This window comes from Macaca mulatta, chromosome 1 (genome assembly GCF_049350105.2).
Source record: "Macaca mulatta isolate MMU2019108-1 chromosome 1, T2T-MMU8v2.0, whole genome shotgun sequence".
NCBI classification, from domain to species: Eukaryota; Metazoa; Chordata; class Mammalia; order Primates; family Cercopithecidae; genus Macaca; species Macaca mulatta.
Genome location: NC_133406.1, coordinates 206,998,195 through 207,025,249, shown reverse-complemented (window position 1 = coordinate 207,025,249; position 27,055 = coordinate 206,998,195). Strand labels below are relative to the sequence as shown.

General features: G+C 46.8%; 1 protein-coding gene across 1 annotated transcript in view; it reads right to left on the bottom strand.

Moving 5' to 3' along the window:
• Positions 1-27,055, bottom strand: part of CSMD2 (CUB and Sushi multiple domains 2) — a 649,885-nt gene that overhangs the window by 300,946 nt on the left and 321,884 nt on the right. Inside the window, exons 6-9 of the mRNA XM_015134762.3 lie at positions 22,270-22,382; positions 8,460-8,537; positions 3,199-3,286; positions 2,443-2,567 (exon numbers count right to left, since the gene is read on the bottom strand). Of these exons, the coding sequence (XP_014990248.3) occupies positions 2,443-2,567; positions 3,199-3,286; positions 8,460-8,537; positions 22,270-22,382 (404 nt within the window). The remainder of the gene's footprint in view (positions 1-2,442; positions 2,568-3,198; positions 3,287-8,459; positions 8,538-22,269; positions 22,383-27,055) is intronic.

Sequence of the window (27,055 nt, the reverse complement as noted above, 5' to 3'; positions counted from 1 at the left end):
AGAGGAAGCTTATGCGGACAGCGCCCAGCAGGTTAAGCTGAACATGTGTGCACGTAAGCCTCACAGACGTACTAGCATCACTTTTTTTTTTTTTTAATACTTTATGTTCTAGGATACATGTGCACAAAAGTGCAGGTTTGTTACATACGTATACACGTGCCATGTTGGTGTGCTGCACCCATTAACTCATCGTTTACATTAGGTATATCTCCTAAGGCTATCCCTCTCCCCTCCGCACTACTCCCACCCCACAACAGGCCCCAGTGTGTGATGTTCCCCTTCCTGTGTCCAAGTGTTCTCATTGTTCAATTCCTACCTATGAGTGAGAACATGCGGTGTTTGGTTTTCTGTTCTTGCGATACTTTGCTGAGAATGATGGTTTCCAGCTGCATCACTTCTAAACAAGGACTGCTTCATCTAGCCCTCAAAGTAACCCCACAAAGTAATGTTCTATTATCACCACTTTTTGGTAGGAAAAAAAGAGATTCAGAGAGGTGAAGAAACTGGCCCAAGGGCCCCAGCTAAAAATGATGATGGTTGGATTTGTACCATGATTTCCTCTTGTTTTACAGTAGCAGGTGATGGAATGAGATGACCATGTGAAAAAGCCCAGCTCAAGGCTTAATGACAATGCAGCAGAGAATTCAGACTTCAGTGCGTCCAAATCACTGGAGAAAATGATGAACACACTCTCAGCCACAAATTTCCTTCGGGCCAAAACACCAGCCCTTCTCCACCCTTGGCATGTTCATGTAAACAATCATCATCTTTTGAGAATTAAGAGAACAACCTTACTCTAGTAAAAAGGTCTTGAGAAGAGACCAGATCCCACCACTGCCTAAAAGCATTGTCATCCTGCCTTCTCAAAAGCAATTCTGAAACCACAGATGGGCAGGGGTCCCTTGGTCCTCAGACTTGATAATTCTATGCCTCTCTGCACAGCTGGTGTCTGGGCTCCCTGGCATTGGAGTGGTATGCTATTTAATGAGTCATTCATTCCATCATCCACTCAACATCTGTTACTGAGTACCTACTACGTGCCACACCCCGTTTTAGGCAGTGAACAAAACAGAAGTCCTTGCCCTGTAGAGCTCATATTCTACTGGCACGAGGATATATTTTTTTTTCTTCTAGCGCTTTTCAATTCATAAAGTGTTTACACATTCACAACTCCATTAAATCTCCACATTAAACAGAAGAAGGGTAGGGTACGTACTATTAGCAACATTTAGAGGTAAGAAAGGCTTAGGGAAAATGGGTGATTTGCCCAATTGCTGACAGTTATGACAAGAATTCTTTTTTGTTGTTTGATTTTTTAAAAACATAGTAGATATGTAGAATCCTTGAGATAATATAGCTAAAATCAGTGAAAATGCAAAGAACATTATAAACTGTGGAACATGGCTACCTCAAAGTTGAATGAGGATGTAAGGCTTATTTGAAAGATGGTATAGTGACACTCTTCTAGATTACTTATAGACTCAGTTTAACAACAGGGTATGGGTTTCAGCTCCAACTCTGTCCCTTTCTCAGTATAATAAGGAGATATTATTTTTCCTAGATCCTCTTACTCTGCATGAATTTCATCTTGATGCATATGCCAAAGAGAGGCAAAGAATCTCTTTCTTAGATCAGAAGGATCCAGAATGTAACTTTGTGGTGGGCAACATATCTTCTCTTCTAAAGGGGCACTCAAAAGAGCACCTGTTGGCTTTTAAAGACCGTCTAACAGCCTAGTGCACAGGGGCGCCCTCTGCTGGTTCCCTGGGGGATGAGGTCAGGGGCTTCTCTACCACAGAAGCAGCAGCAGCCCTGCCTCAAAGCAGGAATATGCTTGGCTCTGTTATTTTAAGATTATTTGGGGGGTAGGGGCTAGGCCAGCCCAGGCTTGGCTCATTTGATACCTGGGGATGTAGTGGCAGGGCCCTGGGGAACAAAGCACCCAGGTGGGGTGTTAGAAGCATGTCATTACTACACAGGTAAAAACACTCTTGCAGAAGTGACAAGTCTGTGTGTTGCAATATGGGAAAAGAAACAAGGGCATGGGATAGAGGTTTCAAGATGTGTGTGTGTTATAATAGAGGGATTCGAGGTGACTGTATAAAAGGTGACTGACTTCCTTTCCTATCTAGGTGTGGTTCAGTATCTGTTCAATGAGATAGCAAGCTGTTTCTTATGTGCCTCCTCCATTAGACTGTGAGGTGCATACAGGGCAAGCACCACGATGCTTATCTTCCCCACCTCTGTATCTCCTGATCCTAGAACAGGCCTTGATACTGAGAAAGGGCTAGATAAGTATGCTTATTGGTAAATAAATGCAGGGAGGGAGGGAGGGAAGCCAGTCTGCTTGAGAGCCTGGGCCTCAGGTGCTGGGAGCTGGGCTTCATCCTGCATGCCCAGCCAAACTCTCTGGCCAGCCTCCCTTCCCCAGGGCACCCTCACCTCGGCAGACTGGCCTGTGGTCGCTCCAGGCTGCAAACATGTCGCTCACTTTCATACAGGTGATCCGCTTGGACCCTTGCAGGTCATAGCCCTCGTTGCAGGTGAACTGGACGCTGGATCCTAACCTGGGAGACAAGTTGTGTCTGTGAGCTCCATCCCTGGGCCTGCCAAGCCCCACTCTGAGTCCTTCCTGGTTCCATAAAGAAGCCCCACTTGTTATTTTTCCTTCGGGCCCTTAATCTCTGCTCCACTGTTTTATCACTAAAAATCTCCATTGGAAGGAACATCTGCTCTTCATCTTCTTTTTTTAGACCGTTTAATGGTTTTAGGATTGAGTTAAAAGGTGACTTTGGGAGCAAAACAGAGATCCTCAGAGATAAGCACCAGTTAGGGCAGCTAAGAGTGGGTGGATGATAGCCATAAACTTTAAGGAAAATGGTCTCCTAGATTACTGCAGGTGCGAGTTGCCTGCTGGCGTATCACTGCTGAGACGGCGGCCCTTTGTACCCTGGGTGCATAGGTTTTCTGGATAACATGGGCAGTCTAACGTTCCCTCTCCCCACTAAAGCATGAGCACTGTGCCAAGGACTGAACCAGGAGGGAATGTCAAAGCCATAGCTCTTCTCCAGAAACTGTCTGTTCCTACATCAATGCCATCCTCTCCATTTCCACCTGCAGGAAGGCCAGCCCCTGTCTTCCTCCCAGCCAGGCCACCCCACCCTTCTTGCAATCAGAAAATTCCCAAATAGATCTTACCTGAAATCCGAGCCTAGTCTTTTGCCCCTTTCGGGTATGCCAGGGTCTGGACACATATTATGTCCTTGGGACACACCAACCTGAGTTACTATAAGGCAAAAACAAAAAACAAAAAACAGCACACACAGAGATGGACAGTCACAGGGAGGCACCAGTTGGGGCAATGTCTCAGGGTGGGAGGTGGAGGCAGAGACAGAATGAGGCCCTGCTTTGTTGGGGCTGTGTGGGGTGGCCAGAGTCTACTGGCCTGGGGTTTCTTGAATGTGCAAGAAAGGAAGCTGCTTTTGACAAAGTCCTTTGTGAGCAAAGTCATCATGAGTGTGTGGGCTCAGAGACAGGCCCTCCATGCCAGCCACCACCTGCTTCCCTCGTCCCACACGAGCAGCCAGAGGTGGACCGTCCACAGACCCTGGTGACCTCCCACCCACGCCTATGCTTCAGATCTGGGGTGGAGACTCTAGATGAAATGAACCCCCCACCTCAGCCCCAGATGGAGAAATGACCCAAAGAAAGTTAAATAAAAGGTGGTTGCATGATCAGAAACGGTAAAGAATGTAAGAGAAGGCTGCAGTCAAAGTTCAAAGCTGGGACTTTAGCTCAAACACAGACATTTCTTTTGAGAAGCCTCTTCTCATCAGATACTTCTCGAGCCAGAGTAAGCAGTCACCAGAGCATCCCCTACCCAATGCCACCTATCAAGGGCACCGGGCAGAGATGGTATCTGTGATGGTTCTGGTAGGTGGTGCAATGCTCTGACACTTGCCAGCGCCAGAGTCCTATTTACAAAAACCATATGCACAGTTGTCTTGGCTAGAGGAGAAGTTTGGTCAGGGCAGCAGATACACATACAGTAGGGAGGGTAGGCAACTCTTTGGCCCCTGCCTGTTCCTTTTTGTCGGGATGCTGGTACTGAAGAGGCTGGATTCCTGGCTTTGAGGATGACCAGGAGCTGGGGCCAGGCACACAGCCTGGTTGGAGGAGTTCCACTCAAAGCCTCACCAATCCCACGATCCCAACAGCAACCTCTAGATGGGTTCCAGGGCATCTGGTCAGCATTCGGCATTCTCCGACTTTGCGTATGTCCCCCCATCCCATTCAATGTCCCATAAGGTGAACAAAGCACTCCATTACTCACCCACCCACTCGCTCACATAGGTACACAACAAGCATTCATTGAGCACCTACTGTGTACAAGGCTTTATTTGAATACCATGAGAAATGTGAAAGGTAGTCAGATAAGACCACTGTCCTCAAGGAGTTTCCAGTTGAGTGAGGACATAAACCATGGAAGCAGACTGTGGGACCACAGTGGGGAGGGATGAAGGATGCACCCGCGTGTGAGGCTGCCTGGAAGAGGTGGCATCGAATGTGGGCCTTCTGAGCTAATAGGATTTAGACACATGGCAACAGAGATGACAAAGATAGACAGGCACGAGGAGTGATGTGGAAACCTGGAAAGAGAATGAGTGTTACGCAGTGTGACCAGAGTAGGAGGGAGGGTGAAGAGTGACAAGGAAGAGTGGATGGTGAGGTTTCAGAGATCAGACTTTTACGGGGTTCGAGTCTGATCCTGAAAATGAGGGGGAGCTGCTGGAGAGTTCTGGTGGGGAGAAGGCGTGGTGAGACCCGCTGGCTCAAGGGTGGGCCAGTTACCTAGAGATGAGTTGGAAAGTTTTATGATCATTCAGGCTGAGGACAAGAGCCTGGAGTAAGGCTAGACATGAGACAGCAGGAATGGATGTGGCAAAGAAAAAAATGCCTGGGACTCACAGGGGACCTAGGGCATGAGGAGAGGGAGCAGGGCATTTCCAGGTCCTGGGTACCTGTGAGGATGCAGGTAGTCTCATAGAAGTAAGGAAGGTGGGGAGCTCATTTCAGACTCACTGAGGGAGTCTACAGTTAGAGGCCTGGAGTAGACCGTGTTGAAACCTCCAGGTAGCCCAGGCTATGGCTGGCCACGGAACCTGAGGATTTGGACAGACTGCATGCTCAAGCCAGACACAGGCATCCTCTTGGTTGTGTGCAGTGAGCAGAGCCTTTTGGGTAGCTTCCCTTTGCCTGACATTCTACACGGCACGTTCAAGCCAGTTACCCCTACCCCTACTTGTCTCTTACCCCCACCCCTACTTGTCTCTTACCCCCATCCCCTTCCTTGCCAAGCCTCTACCTCCAAAGCTTTCATGTCCTGAACCATTCCCACCAGTCCAGACACCTCAGGCTGGGAAAGTAAGACGGAAGTGCCATTCCCAAAGCAGAGCAAGCTCCTGCTTCCTGGAAGCCTCGGTGTTTTGCAAGTAATGGAACGGAGATAACTAGGGGGTCCTCTAAGGCACCCAGAGGGTGGGAAGGAGGAGGAAGCCTCAGCTTCCTTATCTGCTAAGCCAGTTCTGCCTACAGCTTCACAACTATCCATCCCTACTGCAGACTTCCCAGCTAAGCACCCACCTTCTTTAGATCCTGTCTAGTCAATCCTGTGGCCCGCGAGTCACACCCATCCCAAAGTCTCTGCTGACAACTTAATGGGAACCACACAGCTCCCTCGCAGCATGTGAAGAACATATAGCAGTTCCCTGTCCCCTTCTCTTGCCCTCTCATTCAGTATTGACATCACCCAGGAAGCAGAACGAACAGAAGGCTGCCCCAGATGGGGCTGGATTCAAGAGGCGAGACCATGGCAAAGCCCACCCACCAAGCCACAAGCCCCCGACAGACAGAGCAGAACCTACCACCTTCCCTTTCCTCAGCCAGCCCCAAATGAAACCCAGGCACCATCCAGAAAGTCACAAACCCAATGGTGATGCGGCTCACACCCAGCCAGTGCCCCCTTCCAGGGAGGACTGAGCAGGTAACAGTGGTCCCACGAGGATCTTCAAGCTTCTCCAGGAAACAAGCAAACTTAAATTTCAGCGATCAGTTTACTGTCTGGATTATGGAGGCAAGAGGTGTTTCTCCCTTTCTTTTTTTTTTTAATTCCAGCCTTCCCTGCCTACTCAAAACCAACTGCTTGTGTTTATAGCATTGCTTTCCTGTTGGCTACTGAGGGACAGGAACGGGGAGTAATCCTTACTCTACTCTGGGAGGGCCACTATGGTGAGGGAGAAGCTGCAACATGCTCAGGAAGGCAACGCCTTCTACCCAATGCAGGGAGTCACAGGTGGGTGGGTGGTCAGAACCAATGGCAAAGGTAAAGGTAGAGAGTTGGGTCCACTCTCCCTGTGAACTTCAGGACAGCTGTCCACAGGGAATTTGGGCAGAACACAGAGGGCCAGCCACCTGCAGACACGTGGCTACCTGGGTCTGAGGCAGCTGGAGTCACACACCCATTCTTTCTGAGGAACTCTTAGAATGGAGGCTAATATCTTCTTGATAGAGATATGTATATTTATTTTTCAAAGAGCATTTGCACTCTTTCATTAGAACAGGGTTTCTCTTTATCTTCCTGAGGGAGTTTTTGGCATCTTCATTAGTCTGCTTAATGAAAACCTGGAACCCCGTCTCCAGAAAAATGCACCCCACAGCATCACGTGTACTTTTTTGGCTAGTCTGTGGGCCTCCTGAAGTCCTAGGTCAACAAGGCCCATCTTAGATCCGGCAACACTGTTGGGAGGAAGGCAGGGCAGGGTTTTGCATCCCCATTCTACAGATGTGAAAACTGAAACATTGGTATCTGGGGTAACATGCTACCTGAGGACACAATTGGGATAAACATTTGATCTCCTAAGTCAGGGCCATTTCCTTAAGTTTGCCTGTGGCTCCAGGGCAAACTGTGAAATTAAACCGTGCCTGCCTCAGTTCATTGGGTCTCCTGTGGCTACAGAAAGAAAAAGCCTGTGAGGGTCAGGGACATGGCTTGAGCCCTCTGCAGATTCCTGGCCTGACCCTGGGCTCTCCCAGCACCCTGTCCTTTCCCCTAAACCTCTAGTCAAGCACAGAAGAAGGGTCTTCCGGTGCCCTCTGCCATCCAGTCTCTCAGGGTGGGTGACTGGAGATGCCGGTTCCTAGCTGTACCCAACAGCCCGTGGCAACTGTCTCCACTCAGACAACTCGAAAGACCACAGACAATCCCCGACCCAGGCTCAGTTCAGTCGGAGCCTCTTGCCCTGATGTTCTCCCGGCCACACACATCGGCACAGAGCTCGGAAACCACCGGTGCCACTCTGCGTCCTTCTCTCCTCAATAAGTACTTCTAGCATCTCCAGGAAAGTGAGCACATGGAGGCGAGATGGAAGGGGAGGAACGGGGAGGGTGGGAGGAGCAAGTCAGGCACAGGACGAGAAGCAGGGAGAGAAGAGGGGGGAGCAGAAGGATGAGAAGAATAATGGAGCAAAAAGTGGCAAGAGGAGAAAAAGTGGAGGGAGAGAGGACCGGAGATGCAGGAGAAGGGCAAAAGGAGGGAAGGAGAAGGAAAACCAGGTCAGTCATTTGGAGGACCAAGGAAAGCTCCCTACCACTCGGCCCAGAAGGAAAGTGGAAGGTTTCTGGAAAAACCTCCCCTGCTTTCAAGCCCAGTCTTGTGGAGGTACCCAGAACCTTCCCCAGCCCTTCCTGGGCTTTAGCTCAAAAGCCCCTTAGCACAGGCCCTGAGCAGGTGTTTTTGGGACCCACATTCCAGACCATTCCCCAGAACTAGACCCCTAATAACCTTCCCAACACTGGTAGCAGGAACATGTTCTCAAAGATGTCATCCTCCCCTTGCCCAAGAAGAGAGCCCCCAGTTCTTCCCCATGGGCCCAAGGCAGGAACACCCCCCCGACCCCCACCACTTCCCCAGTCCTCTCTTTGCCCAGCCAGGTCCAGGGGCCCTTGGAGGAGGTTGCTCGTCATTCCCCTGCCTCCATTTCCCAATCTGGCCTTGGGAGCTGGAACTGGGGCCCTGCAGCCCCCAAGATCCCAGCCCAAGGTTATTGACTCCTAAAAGAGGAGCCGAACGAGGACTGTCTTAGCAGGTGGAAGTGATTCAAAAGGAAAATAAAGAGAGAAATGTAGCAGTAATGACTCCCTGGACTGCAGTTCGAATGGGAAGTGAGGGAGAAAGAGGAAAAAGGAGGAAAATGGGAAGAGGAGGAGGAGAAGGCAAAGGACAGGCCCTAGGGCTGCTCTTTGGCCGCTGGGTCAGTGTGTCCAAGCCCAGAGCCCAGGATGGAGGAAGCAGGGTTGAAGGGAAGTCATTCCAGCATCATCTGGCTTCCCCATGGTTTAGTGCCTGGGTGTCTGACCTCGAGCAAGAGGCCCGGCAGGCGGGCTGGCGGGCGGACACTTACACACAGATGTCTTCTGGCTGCTATCTTTGCTGGGCATCAGCTTCACACCTCGAGACTTCAACTCAATTTGCTTCTTGACTAGAAAGGAGGTAAGAGGAAAAACAATGTGAGTTGTTGCCTGTGACCAGCAATAAGGGTCCCTCCAGAAGGATCCCTTCGTGTGCCTTGGAAAATTCCATGATGGGTCAAAGTCAGGAACTTCTCTGGGTTGGGACATTCCAAGGGTAGCAGTCAAGTGCAATAGGACCTCAGACATGAAGGAAAAGTTAATATCAAGGCTGGCCCCCTAGGGGAGGCCAAAAATGTGGTTTCCCACCGGGTGGGCTTTGAGGGGCTCTGCGACTCCCCCGGTAGCCTCTCACAGATGTCTGAGATTTCACTAGAACTACCGAATTCAACCTGCTCCTCAGCAAACTTTTCACGAATATTGACGTGTGCAGTCTTGCAGCCCACGTCTGCTTCTCTGCAGCTTCTTTCCTACCTCAATTCTGAGCCAGCCCTGACAGGGTATGGTAGATCAGATTATGGGCCCAGATTGTTGCTGCTCCTTGTATTCTCACCATTTGCAATATGATTTTTAGCTCCCCCCATTATAGAGGTGGAGTACATTCCCCCACTCGTTGACTCTGGGTTTGGCCTTGTGACTTGCTTTGGCCATGGGAAATTTGGAGGCCTTGATGTGTTCAAAGGCTTAAAAGCACCTGCCAGATTAGGCTTGGCCTCTTGCATGTCTGCCATCATTGTGAGACAATGTAGCTGCTCCCAGGAGGATAAGAGACACATGGGGAAGAGCGAACTAGCCAAGTCAAGCCCAGTCTACATAAGCCAACCTCTTATGGGCAGGGGAAGCTGAGTCCTGGAGGTCACTGGGAGATGGTGCCTGACTCAAGTGGGTGCCTGATGGATCAGATCTGGCTTTGACCCTGTCACTAAGTCCAGCCTAGTCCTCAGTTCATCAGAACTTTGTCAAATAGCACACAAAAGGTGCCAGAGCCAGAACTCCATAATTCCAAAGGCCATTCCTCTGTACCCATTAGCCTCCTTTGGTCTGACGACCCCCATTACCCAAGGCATTCTCTTGGCCTCTAACAGCTTCTCCTTGTCTCTGGTTATGTGCCATGGAGCAGCTGTTCAATCCCAGCTCCCCGCTGTGCCATCTTCCAGCCGGCCTCGCCTGCTGACTTAGCCCTGCTCAGATTGATACCCAGCAGTGGTGACAATAACTGTAACTGGGCACTTCCTATATGCCAGGTCCAGGGTACTTTACAAGTTCTTTACTTAAAGCGGCGTCCTTGACTCCTCTTTCTCAAACCCATGCACAATCCATCAGCAAATCCTTCCAAATATATCCCAAAGGGAACCACTTCTCACAATTTCCATTGTCTATCATCCTGATCCAAGTCTGCGATACCTTTCCCTTCATGACTATGGCCTCCCATTTTCCACCCTTGTCCCTATATAGTCTGTTGTTAGCATAAGAACCAGAGGGATCCTATTAAAATGTAAATAAAACCATATTATATCTCTGCTCAAAACTCATCCGTGGCAACTGATCTTTTCTAGAGTAAAAGTCCTTAAGACGGCCTGCAAGACCAATTTGTTCTCCCCATGACCTCTCTGACCCTGTATTTGGCCTCGATCACTCATCTGCAGCCTCATGGGCATCCTTGATGTGCCTACAATATGCCAGGCATGCTTCTGCTTCAGCCTGCCAATTCCCCAAAAGGCTTTCCCCCAGGTATCTCTACAACTTGCTCCCCTTTTCCCTTAAGTGTTTGTGCAAACACCACTTCTTCACTGAGGCCTTCCCTGACCACTCCATTAAAATGACACCTGCAACCCCAGCTCTCCCTGTCTCCTTCCCAACTTTATCTTCCCAACTTTCTAACGTACTATACCATTTATGTAGTTATTTTTGTCACTCCACATTGCAATGTAAGCTCTACAAAGGCAGGAATTTTTATTCATGGGTGTATCCTCAATGCCTAGAATCATTTCATTTGGTCCTTATACTTTCAACAACCTTGACTGGTAGTTATTATACCTACTCCACAGATAATCAAATCAGGGTTCAGAGTAGTTTAAGTGACTTGCTATAAGTCACACAACCAGGAAGCAGCTGTGTTCTTCACTGAACTTCAGCCTCTTTTTTTGTGATCTGCACCCAAAGCAATCCCAAGGAAACTGTCAACATTCTCCAGGATCTGCTCCCAAGCTCAGGCTCTGAAAACTCAGGTATTTGCTCTGGACTTGAGGTAACATGCCAATCCCCAAATCAAAGCTCACAGTAATCAGATATGCAAGGAAGGCTGCCTCCCAGTCCCCCAACTCTGGCTACATGAAAAAGTTCCCCAAGGGTTTGTTCCCTGGCAGGCAACTCACTGTCTAATCTGAATGCCTGATAAAATTCAGTTATTACCACAGAGTCATAGCCTCCCAACATGCATTCAAACTGTTATTATAAATGTGCATTACTCTCCGTGTGTATCCAGCAGGAAAATTTCCAATGAACACTAACGTGAACACATGATCAAACAGAGGGCATTAGTAGGGAAACATACATTATTCAAGCCTAGCTAATACAGTGCGGCAGGGGGATAGCCCTCTGATTCACCATCCCTGGGAGAACAGGAGCAGTTTCAGCACCGCGACAATTTGAACCTGAAACCCCTAGTGCCCCAGCATCAGGGCAGCAGTGGGTGAGGGGTCTCTATGACCCAGTGTGGCCCATTTGTGGTCAGGTCTGTGGAGATGGTTCAGGGCACCTGGTCGAGTAGGAGGTGAAGAAAGAGTCTTCGTTGTCTCCTTGTCTCCGGCTCTAGTGTCACTAGAGGATGGGGAATGAGGAAGGGGATCAGCACCACAGAGGCCATTCCCAGGGGCAAGGCTGCTTGGCTTTTCCTTGTAGGGGCTGATGTGGGGACTGTGAGATATGCATGGCCATGAGGGGAGGCGATGCTAAGAGGAAGCCTCCCCTTCCTCTCTTCTCACGGTTGCATTGAGGAAAAGTCTCCTGCTCCTTGCCTCTCTCAAGGGCCCAGAAGGAATCCTTCTGATTTCTGTGTCCACCCTCTTCACTTGTTCCTCCCCAGGGAAAGACTGCCTTACCTAGTAGATCTGTGCTTAATATTCACTGGGCTGCTTCTAGTAATGGATGATGTCATTATGCATCCCAAGCTTGAGCTAACTTCTGTTCTTCCTCCTTTACTTCCTGCTACTTAGCATAGGATGGCATTTGTCGAGGTGAGAACCAAGTGAGAAGGAGCCTGAAAAGCTGCAGGGAGCTCCATAATGTACATATGAATTTGGTGATTACCACTTTGAGCTGGATTTGAGAGGTTGCATCACCAGGGTTGCCTGTAGCCACCACATGGTCGTCGGATGCACATTAGAATCCACAGATAGAGTCTTTGTCCTCATGATGTTAGCCCAGGGAAATACAGGAGTCACAGCTCTTTGGGCAAGGGTTCTGCATACCAACAACACAAACTCTACAAGATACATATTCAGGCCCAGCTGACTGGGGCCCAGGCGCTGGGGTGGTAGAACCTACAGTTGGCACACACCATATGGGAGCTGATTGACGGGTCATGTAAGTTCCTTCAGTGAGGGGTAAGCTCTAGGCAAGATCCACATCACCAGGAACATTAGCATTAAGACATCACCTCCAGATGCTGGGGTCTCAGTTTTTGAGCAATCCCAGGGAGTTATATTTAGCCATCCTGTTTTTGTAACAGTCTGCCCAGGTGGGTGGGGTGATGAGTGATCATGGAATGTGCAGCACCATGGGAAATCAGCCATGAAATAAGATCATTGAAGAGCTAACTCAACAGACTGGGAAAGACCAGGTTGTGAAGGGTCAGAGAACAAGGGCAGGTCTCCAGAACTCCAGAGTGTACTACCAGCAGACCCAGTAAGAAAAGAAGGTCAAAACAGTAAGATGAACAAAATAGAAAGAACCTAGAGAATTTCTGGGATGTACTCATTTATGATGTTTGTACATGGATTTTTTTCATGGAGCACCCACTAGCCTTGTGCCAATGATATTATACTGAACCACTTGTCTGTGAAAAGAAGATTCTGTAACTATCAACGCAGTGGAGGTAAAATGGAGCCTGGGGCTGGCTCCATGGTCTGGCTACAATTGAATGCACACCCCCTGATAGTATGCTTAATATTCACTGGGCTGCTTCTTGTACTGTGCACTTACCCATGTATACATGCACATTTCTCCTACAACAAGCACACTCACAAGTACATATTCATGCACATGTAAACACATGGATACAAATATTCACATACAAAAAAGAAGTCATACACGTCATACACATACACTGTGCACGGTTTTTACTGTATGTGAACAAAGTCAGGACTCCCAAGGGAAGAGCGCTGACTGTAACTGGTTGATGGAAATCTTACTAGGTACATTCATCTCCTCCGAATGATAATGACTACAGGAGACTGCCAGGCTGCTCCATTCATCCTTTATATTCTGGTTAATTACAAGACATTTTCCCGCTGTTGTAAAGGTTAGCGGGACACATGGTACACATTTAGCTAGAAGAATCTGGCAATACAAATGCCTCTCTAGTCTGCAGCATGAGTTATTGGGCTGAGCTAGTGGGAGACAAGGACCCGTTAGGGGAGGAGAGAGCAAAGGGAGGCCTAACCTGTCTCCAAGGCTCTGGGAGTCAAGAAGTGGAGGGAATCTGCATCTTCTTTTCTTCCCAATGGATTCAGACTTCTCTTTATGAGGGTGAGCCCCTCCACTAAACTTGGTCATTCCCCTTGCCCTGCCACTTGGCAGTCTTGCTCGCTGAACTATCTTTTCCTTTCCTGCCACTACTCCTTCACCAAATCCAATTTGCTCAGCCTTATACAATTTCTCCAATGTGTATCCTTCTTTCAATGTTCTAAGACACTCCCCTACCTATACTCATCCTCTTTTGCTAGAGTTTTCTTTGCAGATTCATCCCTTCTAGCCCATCTTTTAAAAAGTCACAGGGGGTGATCTTTCAAAAACTGAAATCTGACCTTGCCTTTTTCCTACTTGAAAAATTGTTGGGTGTGCATCCTTCATTCTGTCCCTCCCTTATAGCTAAGGCTGCCTCGTCATTTAGCCACCTGTCCTGCAGAAATGCTTTCATTACCCACACTCCTTTGCCAGATGAAGCCAGGGTTTGGCACACTGGTTCCTCATCTCACTTAGAGTTATCCCAAAGATGGAAAATCCAGTGCACATGCTTGAGACCTAATGCTTCAAGGTACAGACCTTTTAGCAGGTGCTGTAGCCATTACTATGATGTCAAAGGGAAGAACAGTGGTTCCTGAACAGAGATAGGGAAGCCTCAAAGTAACAAAGGATGATGTGTCTGCTGCAGGTCAATTGACTTACAAGATAAATATTGGCACCAGATTTGATCAGGATGTTGCCAACACACAAATGAAGAGGCTGGGGTGGTACCACCACTGCTGCTGTACTGGCATGCTCTGTCACCATGCAAGGCTTGGTAGAGATTAGCAAAAGTGTTAATCCAGTGGAAACCAGGAAAGGAGTGATGTTGTGTGTTGATACTATAATTACCAAACTTAAGAAGCAGCCTAAACCCGTGACAACTCCTGAAGAGATTTCTCCATTTACACAATGTCTGCAAATGGAGACAAAGAAATCAGCAATATCATTTCTGATGTAATCACAAAGGTTGGAAGGGTGTCATCACAGTAAAGGACAGAAAAACACTGAATGAATTAGACAACAGAGATGGACCAAGATTACGTCTCTCCCTACTTGAATAACATATCAAAAGTCCAGAAAGGAGAATTCTAGGATGCTTGGGATTTCCGGTAAGCAGTCAATTATATCCACCCTTAAAATTGCCAATGTCCATTGAAAGTCTTTGGTCATAATTGCTGAAGATGCTCTCAGTACGATCATTTAAAATAGGATAAAAGTTGGCATTTGGGCTACGGTAGTCAAAGCTCCAGGCTTTGGTGACACAGAAAGACCAAACAAAGCTATTGCTATGATGGTATGGTGTTTGGAAAAGAGAGCTTGACCTTAAAGCTTGAAGATGTTCAGTTTCATGACTTAGGAAAAGTTGGAGCAGTCACTGTGACCAAAGATGATGCCATGTTCTTCAAAGGAAAAGGTGACAAGACTCAAACTGAGAAAAATATGCAAGAAATAATTCAGCAGTTAGTTACTATTAGTGTCTATGAAAAAGGAAAACTAGAAGAACATCTGGCAAAATTTTGGATGCAGTAGCTGTGCTGAAGGTTGATGGGAAAAATGATGTGGAAGACAATGAAAAAAAAATAGAGTCAGATACACTGAATGCTACAGGAGTTACTGTTGAAAAAGGTATCATTTGGGTGCTTTGGCTTGGTACATTTCATCCTTAGATTCACTGCTCCAGCTAATGAAGAGTAAGTTAGTATAAAAATAATTAAAAGAACACTCAAAATTCTGGCAATAGCTGTTGCTAAGAATTCAGGTGTTGAAGGATCACCCACCGACAGCTGAGAAAATTATGCAAAGCTCCCCAGAAGCCGGTTATGCACTATGCTCAGAGATTTTCTGAAAACGGTAGAAAAAATGGCCATCAACTCAACTAAGGTTGTAAAAAGTGCTTTGTTGGATGCTGCTTCGGTGGTTTCTCGGTTAACCACACCAAAACTGAGACCACTGGAATTCCTAAGGAAGAGAAGGATCTGGCATGGTAAATAGGAAGTGGTGTTGGGAGTAGCATGTTCTAGTTCCCAGAATAGTGCTTTGCCATTATTAATAAGCCATGTGGGGTTATTCACTAACTTCGGTGAATTCAGCTGGAGACAATGATGAGAGAAAGGAGAGATGTTTAAGAAATCACTCTAGCCATTGGTTCTTGGTTTTGATACCCTATGCGGCCTAAGCAATACTGTTTTCTCTACCTGGAACATTCTTTCCTCCCCTTCTCTGCCTGGCTACCTCTTACTTGTAGGTCCCCAGGACCTCACTCAAATGTTATTGCCTCCCTATGGGTGTCTACATCTCTCAGGTAGAAGTCACTGCCCTCCTCAAGACTTCCTTCAGACCTCTGTTGAAACCCCATTGCACTGCAAAATCATGTCCTGTTCTTCTAGCTGTTGCCCCATGAGCTTGTGCATCTATATTCTGTGATGACACTGAGCCAGGCACACAGAAGTTTCCCAATAACAGTTTGATAGACTGAGTGAATGAATGACTGTTATAAGAATATGTGCTTTAAATTCATTTCCTGTCAAAAGGAGTGGGTTACACTAGAAACCTGGTGAGTTCATGGGTGCCATATTTTGTGTTCATGCATCAGTAACAGGCTTCCTCTGGGCTGAACTCACAAGCTCAGTTTTGTGGACCCTGGGCTCCTGAGCCAAGTAGCAACAAGCCTGCAATTTTTGCAGAGACCATTGGAGGTGCAGAACCTGGACATTAGGCTGGAAAGTTTGGCAGATCAGCAGGCCAAGAAGAAGAGGACAAAAGAATCAGATCATGGATCACGGGATGCCTGAAGCCCTTTCATTTTGGCCTGAGATTGAAGATAAGTCACAGGCAAGAACCCAACATGTTCAATGGAAAACAGAAGCTTCAGCTTGCTATTATAAAAAGCCTCAACCATCTCAGTCAATGCAAACATTTTCAAATGAATAAGTTTATTCTGCAGATAACTGAAACTCAGTGCAGTACTTCCAGAAGGCAGAGAAGCCAATGGTTTTCACTGTGGAATATCTTCCATCTCTCAGTCAGCAGGGTTGACTTGGCAAGAGAGGCAGTGACAGGTATAGGAAAGGCAGGCTGGGATCTGACTGAAGGGAGGGGCCAAATGATGATCATTAGGTCGGAGTGGAAGGCAAAGAGCAGGTGTCTAAGGAAGAGCCAGAGGAGCCAGCTCTTTCTCACTGTGCAAGGGTTTCACCATTTAACAAGCGAGTCAAAGTGATTGATGAGTATGAGGACTGAGGGTTCCATTTCCTCAGAATCTACCAAGTGCCAGGTATTTTATACCGGGATCTTCTTTCATTTCCAATAGCCCTGTAGGGTTAATAAGAGCCCCTCTCTACAGATAAGGAGGGAGATAATGAGGGTGCTGTCCTCCCAGCAAGGGAAGCCCCTCACCAGTCGTGATTAGCAGCCATTGAGTACATTAAGAAAGGCTCTTCTCACCATCATTTCCATAGACGTGCAACATTCCTGGCCGGGAAGCAGACAGATTGATTACACAACCTCAATAGGCCCGCCCACCAGAACTGAAAAAAAAAACTCTTAAGGAACTTTAAAGTCCTGTGGTTGCCAAACACTTTAGCTACAGGAACTTATCATTTTAACATACTCTTAGGTAAATACCCACTACATAAAATACTTCAAAGAGAAACTGCTCAGGTTGAAGTAGGGGTGGAAACCTGAAGTCCCACCCACTCAGCCCCTATCAAACCATGCTGGAAGACCTGTTAGTCTCCAAGGAACCCATTTTGAAAACCACTTTTTTGGCCCTATCTTCTCACGTTATACGTGGGGAGGGGAATGGTGGTCTCAGCCTCTACTTTGGTTTGAACTTTTCACATCATTATCTCTAGCCCAGACCCTTCTTCCCTGAGCTACAGACCCAAAGAATAGTCAACTGCTCGCTAGTCTCCCAATCCCTGACATCCCAACATTACCCAGAATCAATGTGTCCCAAGCAAACTTCATTCCCCATCTGTCTCTGCCCCAGACCATCTTTGTTAACATCATTTTTTTAAACCACTTAAGCTAGATTCATCCCTGACTCCTTCATCTTCTTCAACCCCATCCCCTCCCACTCCCACCAAATCTAACTAGTCATGAGTCCAGTGAGGTTTACCAGAAATAGGTTTGGTCTGTCCCTTCCTTTTCTTCTTCACTCCTGTTTAAATTCTGGCTCTTGTTACCAGTTCCCCAAGATTCTTAACCATTTTCTCAGTTTGGATTCTAGGGCAAAGATCTTCCTAAAATGAAAAGGGGATCATGTCTCCCCTCTCATTAACAACTTCTGATCACTTCTTATCTATGACTCATGGAATCAAGCCCAACTCTACTGAGGCTTTCACAGTACTGACCACTCTACTGACCATTACCACACTTCCCAGCCTCAGTGCTTGCTACCTCTCCTGCTTGCTTTTCTCTAGGCGGCAGACTTACCTCTAGGTTGGCAAACTTTTTCTGTAAAGGGCCTGGTAGTAAATATATTAGGCCTGTGGGCCACTTGTCTCAGTCATAAACTGCTCAGCTCTGCCCTAGTAGTGCTAAAGCAGCCGTAGACCAGGTGTAAATGAATGAACGTTGCTGTGTTTCAATAAACCTTTATGGACACCGAAATGTGAATTTCATGCAATTTTCATGTGCCATGAAATATTATTTTTTTTCAATTTCTTTTCTTTAACTGTTAAAAAATGTAAAACCCATTCTTTGATAGAGGGCTATACAAACGCAGGTGGAGGGCTGGATTTGGTCTGTGACCGCTGCTTTAGATGCATGGAAATAGTTGTGGTTCATTAGAAGTGGTAGTTTCATGCTTTCTTGCCTTTGCTTGACCTGGAACACGTCTTCCCATGGTCTGTCTGGCATCTTTCTGAGACCCACATTTAAGTCACTGCCTCTTTTTTGGCTTTCCTTAAATCCTTCTGGCAAAACTAATTGCCCTTTTATCTCTAGCCCTGGAACTCTTAATCAGGCCTCAGTTACAGCTCTTATCATGCTGTACAGAAGTTATAGATTTATGTCTGTGCCTCTCTTTAACCTGTTCTCCTTAAGAGCAGAGATTGGCCTAGTAGCATTCATCTTTTTTGCTGTCACATAGTAATGTCACTCCAAAATGCTTGTTAAATTGAACACAGTTGCCGACCTCCTGATAACCAGTCTGAAGCAGAGCCCGACTAGAACTCAGGCCTTCTAATACCCTGTGGTATTAGGTAAAATTGTGTTTGGCCACAAACATCCTAAATTCTGATTGGACTGAGACAAGAAAATAATGTACTATGTTGTAGGTTATCTTTTACTTTAAGTTTACTTCTTTTTGTTTATCTGGGAAAAAATATCTGTCAATACCATTAGAAGTTGGTAATCATTAGCTCTGAAGTGCCATAAATCACTTAGGAATCTAGTGCCACAAAGCTGACTGTGGGTGAAACTGATCCAATGCCAATGGTTCTTCCCCTGCCCTTCCAGGTCCATTCTTTAAACCTCTCTGCCCTGCTCTGTGTCCCAGAAAGCTGACCTCTGTGGACTGCTGGAGAGCAAGGGAGCCTGGTGGTAATGCCAGCCAGGATCCCAGGGCACGGAGCAGGACAGAGCAGGGCCTCTGTTCCCTTGCTCCTGGCTTCCTGTTGGATTGGCAGATGGGAAGCACAGTGGATGGGAGGGAGAGAGGAGACAGGTCAAGCTACTGATCCCCTAATCCCCTCCTTGTGCACTGGCTACTATGGATCCCTGTGGTCTCCTCCTCCTGCACTGTGGGTGGGGAATAGCTTTTCAGGTCTGCCAAGGGGCAGCACTCTCTTCTGTGGTTCCAGCTCTCGCCATCTTCTTCCCTGGTCCCTTTGCACACCTAGTGGTGGTGTAGGTCACCTGCTGTTTAGTCCTCAGGGGCCTCACCATCTCTTGTGGGCTCCTTTAGCTCCACCCTCACCTCTGTACATGGTGCCTTCACTAAACCCTCTACCGTTAAAGCTGTACAGTATTCCTTCTGTCTCCTGCTCGACTCCTGACTGAAATCTATTTCTGCCACTGTTTTAGGATGTATTTGCAATAATAAAGCTTAGCTTGGTCTTTACTGGCTCCAAAGTTTTTATTCCTTTAGAGTAGTAGTTGTCAACTGGAGGTGCTTATACACATAGGGACATTTGGCAATGTCTGGAGACTTTTTTGGTTGTCATGACTGTGTGTGTGTGTGTGGGAGGGGCTGCTATTGGCTGCTGGTTCCTGTGGCTCCCTCCTACTGCACTGTGTCTAGCATCTAATGGGCAGAGGCCAAGCATGCTGCTAAACATCCTGCTATGCACAGGACACTTCCTCACAACAAAGAATTATCCAGCTCACAATGTCAATAGTGCTGAGGCTGAGAAACATTGCTTCAGGCAGGCACCAGTGGAGTTACTAAACGATCACTGTATATCCTTGCACTATGCAGCCTCGGTCAGGAAAACACTAGAAAAAGTAGGTTTCAAGGAAGAATCATTTATTAACAGAATCACAATAATTGAGCATGCCAGACCCTAATTAACACTGCTGGGCTTCAAATCCTGGCTGCTACATACTGTTAATGAGACCTCAGCCAGCTAGTTACCTTATGACTCTCTTTCCTCAACTGTAAAATGGGACGAGTAGTAGTATCTCCTTCACACAGTTGCTGTTAGGGTTGAACAAAGTAATAAATGCCAAGTGCCTAAAAATCTAGCAAGTCCTCTTTATACACTGGCACACACTAACATGCAAAACTTCATTCTGGGATATGCTAAGGATGAGAGAGAGAACAGAGGAGAGGGCCTGCTTTCAAGAAATTTGCAATTACACGGGCGGATCACGAGGTCAGGAGATCGAGACCATCCTGGCTAACACGGTGAAACTCCGTCTCTACTAAAAAATACAAAAAACTAGCCGGGCGAGGTGGCGGGCGCCTGTAGTCCCAGCTACTCGGGAGGCTGAGGCAGGAGAATGGTGTGAACCCGGGAGGCGGAGCTTGCAGTGAGCTGAGATCCGGCCACAGCACTCCAGCCTGGGCGACAGAGCGAGACTCAGTCTCAAAAAAAAAAAAAAAAAAAAAAAAAAGAAATTTGCAACTAAAACAGTGCTTTTTAGATCGTGAGTTGTTCCCTGCAGCAGACTTGTAAAATTAATTTAGAGGCTGCAACTAGCATTTAAAAATACAAATGACATTTTCAGAGCACATTGTACATAGTAAATACCACTTGGTCATATTTTCCTTTTAGTTCTACAGATGTATGCTTATACTGGGTTGTGATTTTTTTTTTTTTTTTGTTTTACAGTAGGGTGAGATGAACAAAACAAAGTTTGAAAGCTACTGGTTAATAGGAAAGGGAAGACACCCAAAGCACCATAAGAGGAGGCCCTGTAATTCTGCGAATACTCACAGAGGTCTGTGAATGAATTAGAGCTTTACGGCTCACGGGCTGTGTGATCTTGAGCTAGTTACACAACCTCTCTGAACTCCAGCTTCCTCAGCTGGAGGAAAGAAAAAAAAAACAGAAATAAAAACAAAAGTATCACTGTACTGTGGGGAGTACTGAGTGGGGCAATGCACCTACAGTGCCTAGCACGGGGCCTGGCGTGCACAGATGTGGAATCGATGTGTGATCTGGAGACTGCCTGGCTTGGGTTCTTACTGCCCATTGCTGGCATCAAACCTTAACCTTAAAAACTGACAAATGGGCCCTCAGTAACTTGAGATATTAGAAACACCCAGCACTTACTTAATCAGATAAAATTATAACATTCATCTCCGCTTTTGTTTTTTGAACAACACAGCAGGAAGATACAGACAGCTGTTCCACTCACACAAAGACCCAGCCTCAGCAGTGGAAAAACATCTCCAAGAAAGATCTCGGCGTAAGGCTCTGTTACGCTACTGAACCAAGTTGGTTTCTTGTTTACTTTCTAGATATTTCAAATGTGTATACCCAAGGCTAAGTAAATTAAGCCGTTCCTAAAAGGTTCAGATTTTGAAGGTAACGCTTCTTCCTTCGGGGCTGCTTTCATCCCAGTTTCCAGCCAGAAAGCCTGGCCCCAGGGGCCTTGTGGAGGGAGCTCTACTCTGCCCTATGCTACCTCAAGGGTGGGCCAGCAGGCATTTGGCTTCAGAGCCCAGGGTTCACACAGGTCCTTATACTTAATAGGTGCACAATATAAGCTTGCTGTCTATTCTGTTAAAACCAATAACAATCTGAGAATGGTAATAGTTAAAGGCTTAATGAGCACGTTATGAGGCCAACCTTTGGTGTTTATCTCTATAAATGCTGAGTACTTTGAATACACTCAATGTCGAAAAGGAATGTGCTGGTCCGCTCCCATCTATCAGCTGGATTTTTGGATCTCCTCCAGTTACAGACAGCTCCTTGCTTCTGGGTTAACCCATTCCTTTTTATAGGCGGTTCTTGGGTTAGGAAATTCTTCATTACTGCAGGAGAAATCTGCTTAGCTGCGATCTCCACCTGCCATTCCTGGTCTGATCTGTTGCCACTAGACAGTTCGTCACAGATTTGAGCATCAAAGCTAGCATGCTCCCTAAAGTGATTCTGGAATATATTCGTGTTCTAGATAAAATGAAAAAGAGTAGAAATGTAGGCTGCAGAGGTCGGCAAAAGCTGGTGATTAAGAGGGTGGGCTCTGGACTCAAAAGGCAGGAGTTCGGAGGGCCTTGGGAAATTGGCTTAACCACTCTGAGCCTTAGCTTCCTTGTCCATAAAGTGAGGTGATGACCGTGTTTCCTTTGCAGGGTTAATGATGAAGATAAAAGGAGATGGTGCTCGTCAAGTGCCTAGAACTGTGCCTGGCTCTTAGCAGGCACCTGGTATTCACTATTATGATTAGCCTGGCCTGTGAGGGGCAGCTCCAGCTACATAATTTGGGAAACATCCCTGTCTGGGGCAAAAGACAAGGGCAGATGCAGAAATGCAAATGTGCAGACCTGTAGTCTGCAAATAGAAACGTACAAAGAAGCCAAGGAAGCCTGAAGCCACACCCCAGCATGGGGAGGCGATGAGCCCTCCAGGTGTCATCTCCGCTGCCCGCTGAGGAAGTCGGACGGTCCTGGGACCTGCCTACCTTGGTATTGGGCACTGAATCCGCGCTGCCGGTGGTTGCCATCCGATGTGAAGTGCAGTCGCAGCCAGTTCTTGCTGCTGATAACGGGGGCTGGGAGGCTGGCTCCGGTGAACCTGTGAGAACAGGAAGCAGATGGGCTCAGGGACCAGAGCTGGGCAGTGGAGTTATATGAGCATTCAGGAGTTCCCCCACTTCCCTTGAGGGCCAGGGCCTCAGCCCAGCTCTGAAGCAGGAAGGGAAGGTGGTGTTACCCCAGGCCCCTCCAGTACCCTAGGCCTGAGCAGCGTGAGATGGCTCCTCCGGGGGCTCATCACACTGCTGGCTTTCCCTCAGCTGCTGGGAGGAGGCAACTGATCCCTCAGACTACAGCACCTCCTGCTTAAACTCCCTAAGCATTCCATCCTTTTTCCTTTTTCTAGTTCTTTGCCTTTTCTGCTTGGAATATATTCACCTGTGACCCTTTCTCCTGCCCATCCACGTCCCCCAAGATGACTTTGGGAAGCCCCTTAAGTATCACATCTGCAGTAAAGCGTTCCCTGCTCTCCTTGACTTTGAAGCACAGATTTGGGTTCTTATCCGGGTTTCACCAGTGTGACCTTGGACCTCAGAAAATGCTCTGAGAATGGGAGTAATACCAGCCCTAAGAGTTTGTGGGAATAAATAAGAAATTGTATGCACAAAGAATCGAGGTCAGTCCCTGGCACATATTAGTTTAATAATTATAATTTTCCTTTGTCTTCCTCTGTGATGCCACCACATTTAATTCAAATTATAATTCAGTTATAGAAGTGTGTGGTTTCCTCAAGATAACTCCTCAGAGCGGGCAGTGTGGCCTAGTGGTGAAGAAACGAGCTCTGGAGGGATCAGCTGTGTGATCTCAGGAAAACTACAGAAACCCTCTGAGACTCAGTGACCTTATCCACAACATGGGGATCATAACGACCCCTCCCTTAAAAGACTGCAAGGATTAAATGAGAAAATACACACAAAAAAGCTCTAAGCACAGTCCCTGGCCATAACAAGCTGTCAGTGATGGCAGCTGCTGTTCCATTCTTCATCTTGATTTCCAGCATCTAACACAATACTGGACACAAAGTAGGCATGTCACAGTTCCAGCAGAAAACACGTGTCACAGTCATATAAGAAGAGTCCCAGGAGCTTGATGAATGACTTTTTTGCATAGGTCCTTATACCCTTTCTCTACAATCTTTCACATAGGTCCTTATACCCTGTGTGAAACAGTCATTCATCAAACTCTTGGAACTATAAAGGTGAGGGCTGACTATGGGGGAACCACCAGGGAGGGGCAGTATCCTGGGGCTGGCAACTGGGGGACTTGTTACCACTCCCAATCCTGGAGCAGAGAGAAAATAGTTATCTCCAAACAGGGAGCTGCATGTAAGAAGACACCATATAGGACCCAGATCTTCTTTCACAATCTGGGGCTATAGCCAATTCGTGAAAAGCCCATCAAGAGGAGACAAAGAATGAATACCCATAACTCACTGTCCTCCTTCCCCTCCTCCAATCTCCTACTGATTCTCCTGTTGATCTAGCCCAACTGGAAGCCAGAGAGCAAGAGAGCATACTGATGCAGTCCCTTGGGTAAGTCTTCTCAGGCATGGAGCAAGGAGAAGGCAAGGGAGAGGATCTGGAGGTGCAAATGGAAGACATACAGCATAGTGGGTCTTCATAAATATGCATTAAACAAAAGAACTAACCAAGGAGCTTCACGTACTGCAAAACTGAATTCTTACTATAATGAAAATGCTGACACACACCAAACTTCAGGAATATAACCCATACTGCTATGCTAAAAACTATTATAAAAACCAATTACTGTATTTCACCAGATCCCATTTAAAATAGTTTATTACAGACTGAGTCATTTAAGTTTTCTAAGGAGCCACAAACGTATTGTGGGTTTTTTTTTTTCTCCAGGCCAAATTCAACTCTATCTCAGTGACAAAGCTTGGAGGCTATTTATATAAGGGAAGCAGAAGTAGGGAGAATTTACCTGAATAATTCAGGACCAAAAGCTCTTTATTGCAAAATGGAATGAGGGGAGGGTGCTGAGGTCTCAAGAGCAGGATGAGATTAATGATCAAGACTGTAGCAGGAAGTCAGTGAGACTTCCCTGGCCTGTGAGATCAGGAGAAGCCCTAAGAGGCATCTCCCACCTCCCATTTCTCCCACACCTTTACCCACTCCTAGAAATCCTGTTAATTGTTAATTTCCAAGGCTTAAACTCTCAGGGCCCTGTGTTGCCCATGCATCTTTACCCTGTTCTGCTCCTGCCTCCCTGGACATAAATGTTGGGCAGTTGAGAGTTTTCTTGGCATCTATCAAAGAACTGGGGGCTTACATGGCAGAATCATCACATCAGACTCTGCCATTGGGATGGTGTCGTGCCTTGCTAGAAACTCTCCAATGAAATGAACCAACTCCCAATACGTGCAACTTGGATGACTCTTAAAAGCATTATGTTGGGCCATCAGAGAGGATATACTGAGAGTATATACTGAGTGACTCATTCATATGAAACTCTGCAAAAGAGTTTAGTGAGAGAAAACAGATTAGTGGTTGTCAGAGGTGGGGGTGAGAGATAAAGGCTGGGGAATGTCTGGCTGGGAAAGAGTACAAGGGAACATTTTGGGGTGATGGTAATGTCTTACGTACTGAATGAGATGTTGATTAGATGAGACGTACACGTTGGTCAAAGCTCCAAGGAACTGTACATTTAAAATAGGTAATTTACAGCCAGTCACAGTGGCTCATGCCTGTATTCCCAGGGTTTTGAGAAGCCAGGTTGGGAGGACTGCTTGAGGCTAGCAGTTAGAGGCCAGCCTGGGCAAGACAATGAGACCCCGTTTTCTTTACCTATTTATTATATTTTGGACAGCATCTCCAAAATATAAATAGGTAAATAAATTAAATGGTAATTTTATTTTATGTAAACTATATTACAATGGAGTTAGTGAAAAACAAATCAAAACAAAACTAATATTCAATGGCTCTAATCCTCAGGGCAAAAGACCTTACTATAGCCTACAAGGCCTTGAAAAAGCCACTGTGCCTTTACTTTTTCTGCCTCCTCCTCTTCATCCTTTATGCTCCAGCCACAGATGTCTCCTCACTGTTCAAAACTGGCCAGGCCTGCTCCTGCCTCAGAGTCTTTGCAGTTGACATGCCCTCTGCCTGCTACACTGGCACTTCTCCCAGAACTCCACCTGGCTCAGCCCCTTGCTTCCTCCAAGGCTTTGAACAAATGTCACCTTCTCAGGGAAGCCTTCCTGGTCTGACGCCTGCCTGCCTTTCACCCTGAGTGTGCGTGCACGTGCGCGCGCACGCGCACACACACACACACTGTTCTCCAGTCAAACAGAAGAGTTCATGTATTCAGGAATACACATTTTCTTGTGTGCTTCTCTGCCTTTGCCCTTGATGCTCTTTATGCCTTTTCTCACTGCACCACCTGGCTGCACAGAGAGGGAAAGAAACTTGTTCATGGTCACACAGCTATTAAGTGGCAGAGGTGGGATTTAAATCCACCCATCCCATCCAGAGCCTATGCACTCAGCCACTACATTACACTGACACGTACATGCAAGCATGAAGGAAGGCAGTGGAACAGTTTAGGCTGAATTCCATTCTGTTCCTGTTCTCCCCCTCCTGACTTCCCCCAGGATCCTCTTTAATTTTGCTCCCTTTTAGAATCATAATTAAAGGAGAGAAACACAAAGAGAGATTCTCCCCTTCAAACCTTTCTGTCCACATTAACTTCACTACAGGGGGCTTGGGGAATTCCAAGTTCGCCCAGAAAATTGCTATTGCAGTACAACATAAAATGTATTTAAGCAATTACATTCAATTTTTTTTTCTTTTTGGTAAATTGACTTCTGTTAAATGGGGCTTCATTAATGGAATCTGGCTTGGGGAGAATTTAAAAAAAATCACTCCCTTTAATGCATGTAGTTGATTATAGAAAAGTGGCTTTGAGCTCCTCTGCAGAAAGCTCGGAGCCCTTCTCTTCATAAAGGAGAGCTCAGAGCCGATTTTGTGGGAAGCATTTCTTCTTAAGAAGCTTCTCATGTGCAGTCGGGATGTTGGGGAGCTGAGAGATCCCCACCAAGATGACAACAGTGACTGTGCAAGGAATTGCTGCCTAATTGTAAGTCGAGGGGGAGGAGTGTTAGGAGATAATGGTTTAAATCTTAGCATCCCTGAAAACTGACATCTTCAGGAGAACATTCATTCATGCAATCACCAAGCACATCTCGTGTACAAGGCACTGTGCTTGCAAGTGAGGGCCACTCCCACTGTGGTTCCCTAGATATAGGGAGTCCCTGAAAAGCCTGTAATGTCTATGATTCAGCTGCAATGTCTTCTTTTCTGTTCAGTCTCCATTCCTCCATCAATAGCATCTGGCTTCTGTCCTCCCAGAGCATCTTCTGTGGACATTAACTGTTAAGTAAGCTATGTGCATGGCCCTGGTCTGATTCAGAGTTGAAGCACTTCTGCATTCCCGTACTAAGCATAAACCATCCTTCCCCATCCCCAAGGCTGGCCTAGGAGAATGTGAAATATAGGAGGTCCTCACCACCTCATCCCTACTCCCAAGCCCTCTTCCCTTCCCACCTGTCACCTGCTTTACTCCCTAATAAATAGAGAGGACACCAGGATACAATCAGAGAAACCCTTTTGAAAATGTCTTGGTCAGTGGTGGGCAAATAGTCCCAAGACCCTTGTTTGAGGCTGATCCCTCATCTGCCAAACCTAAGCCACC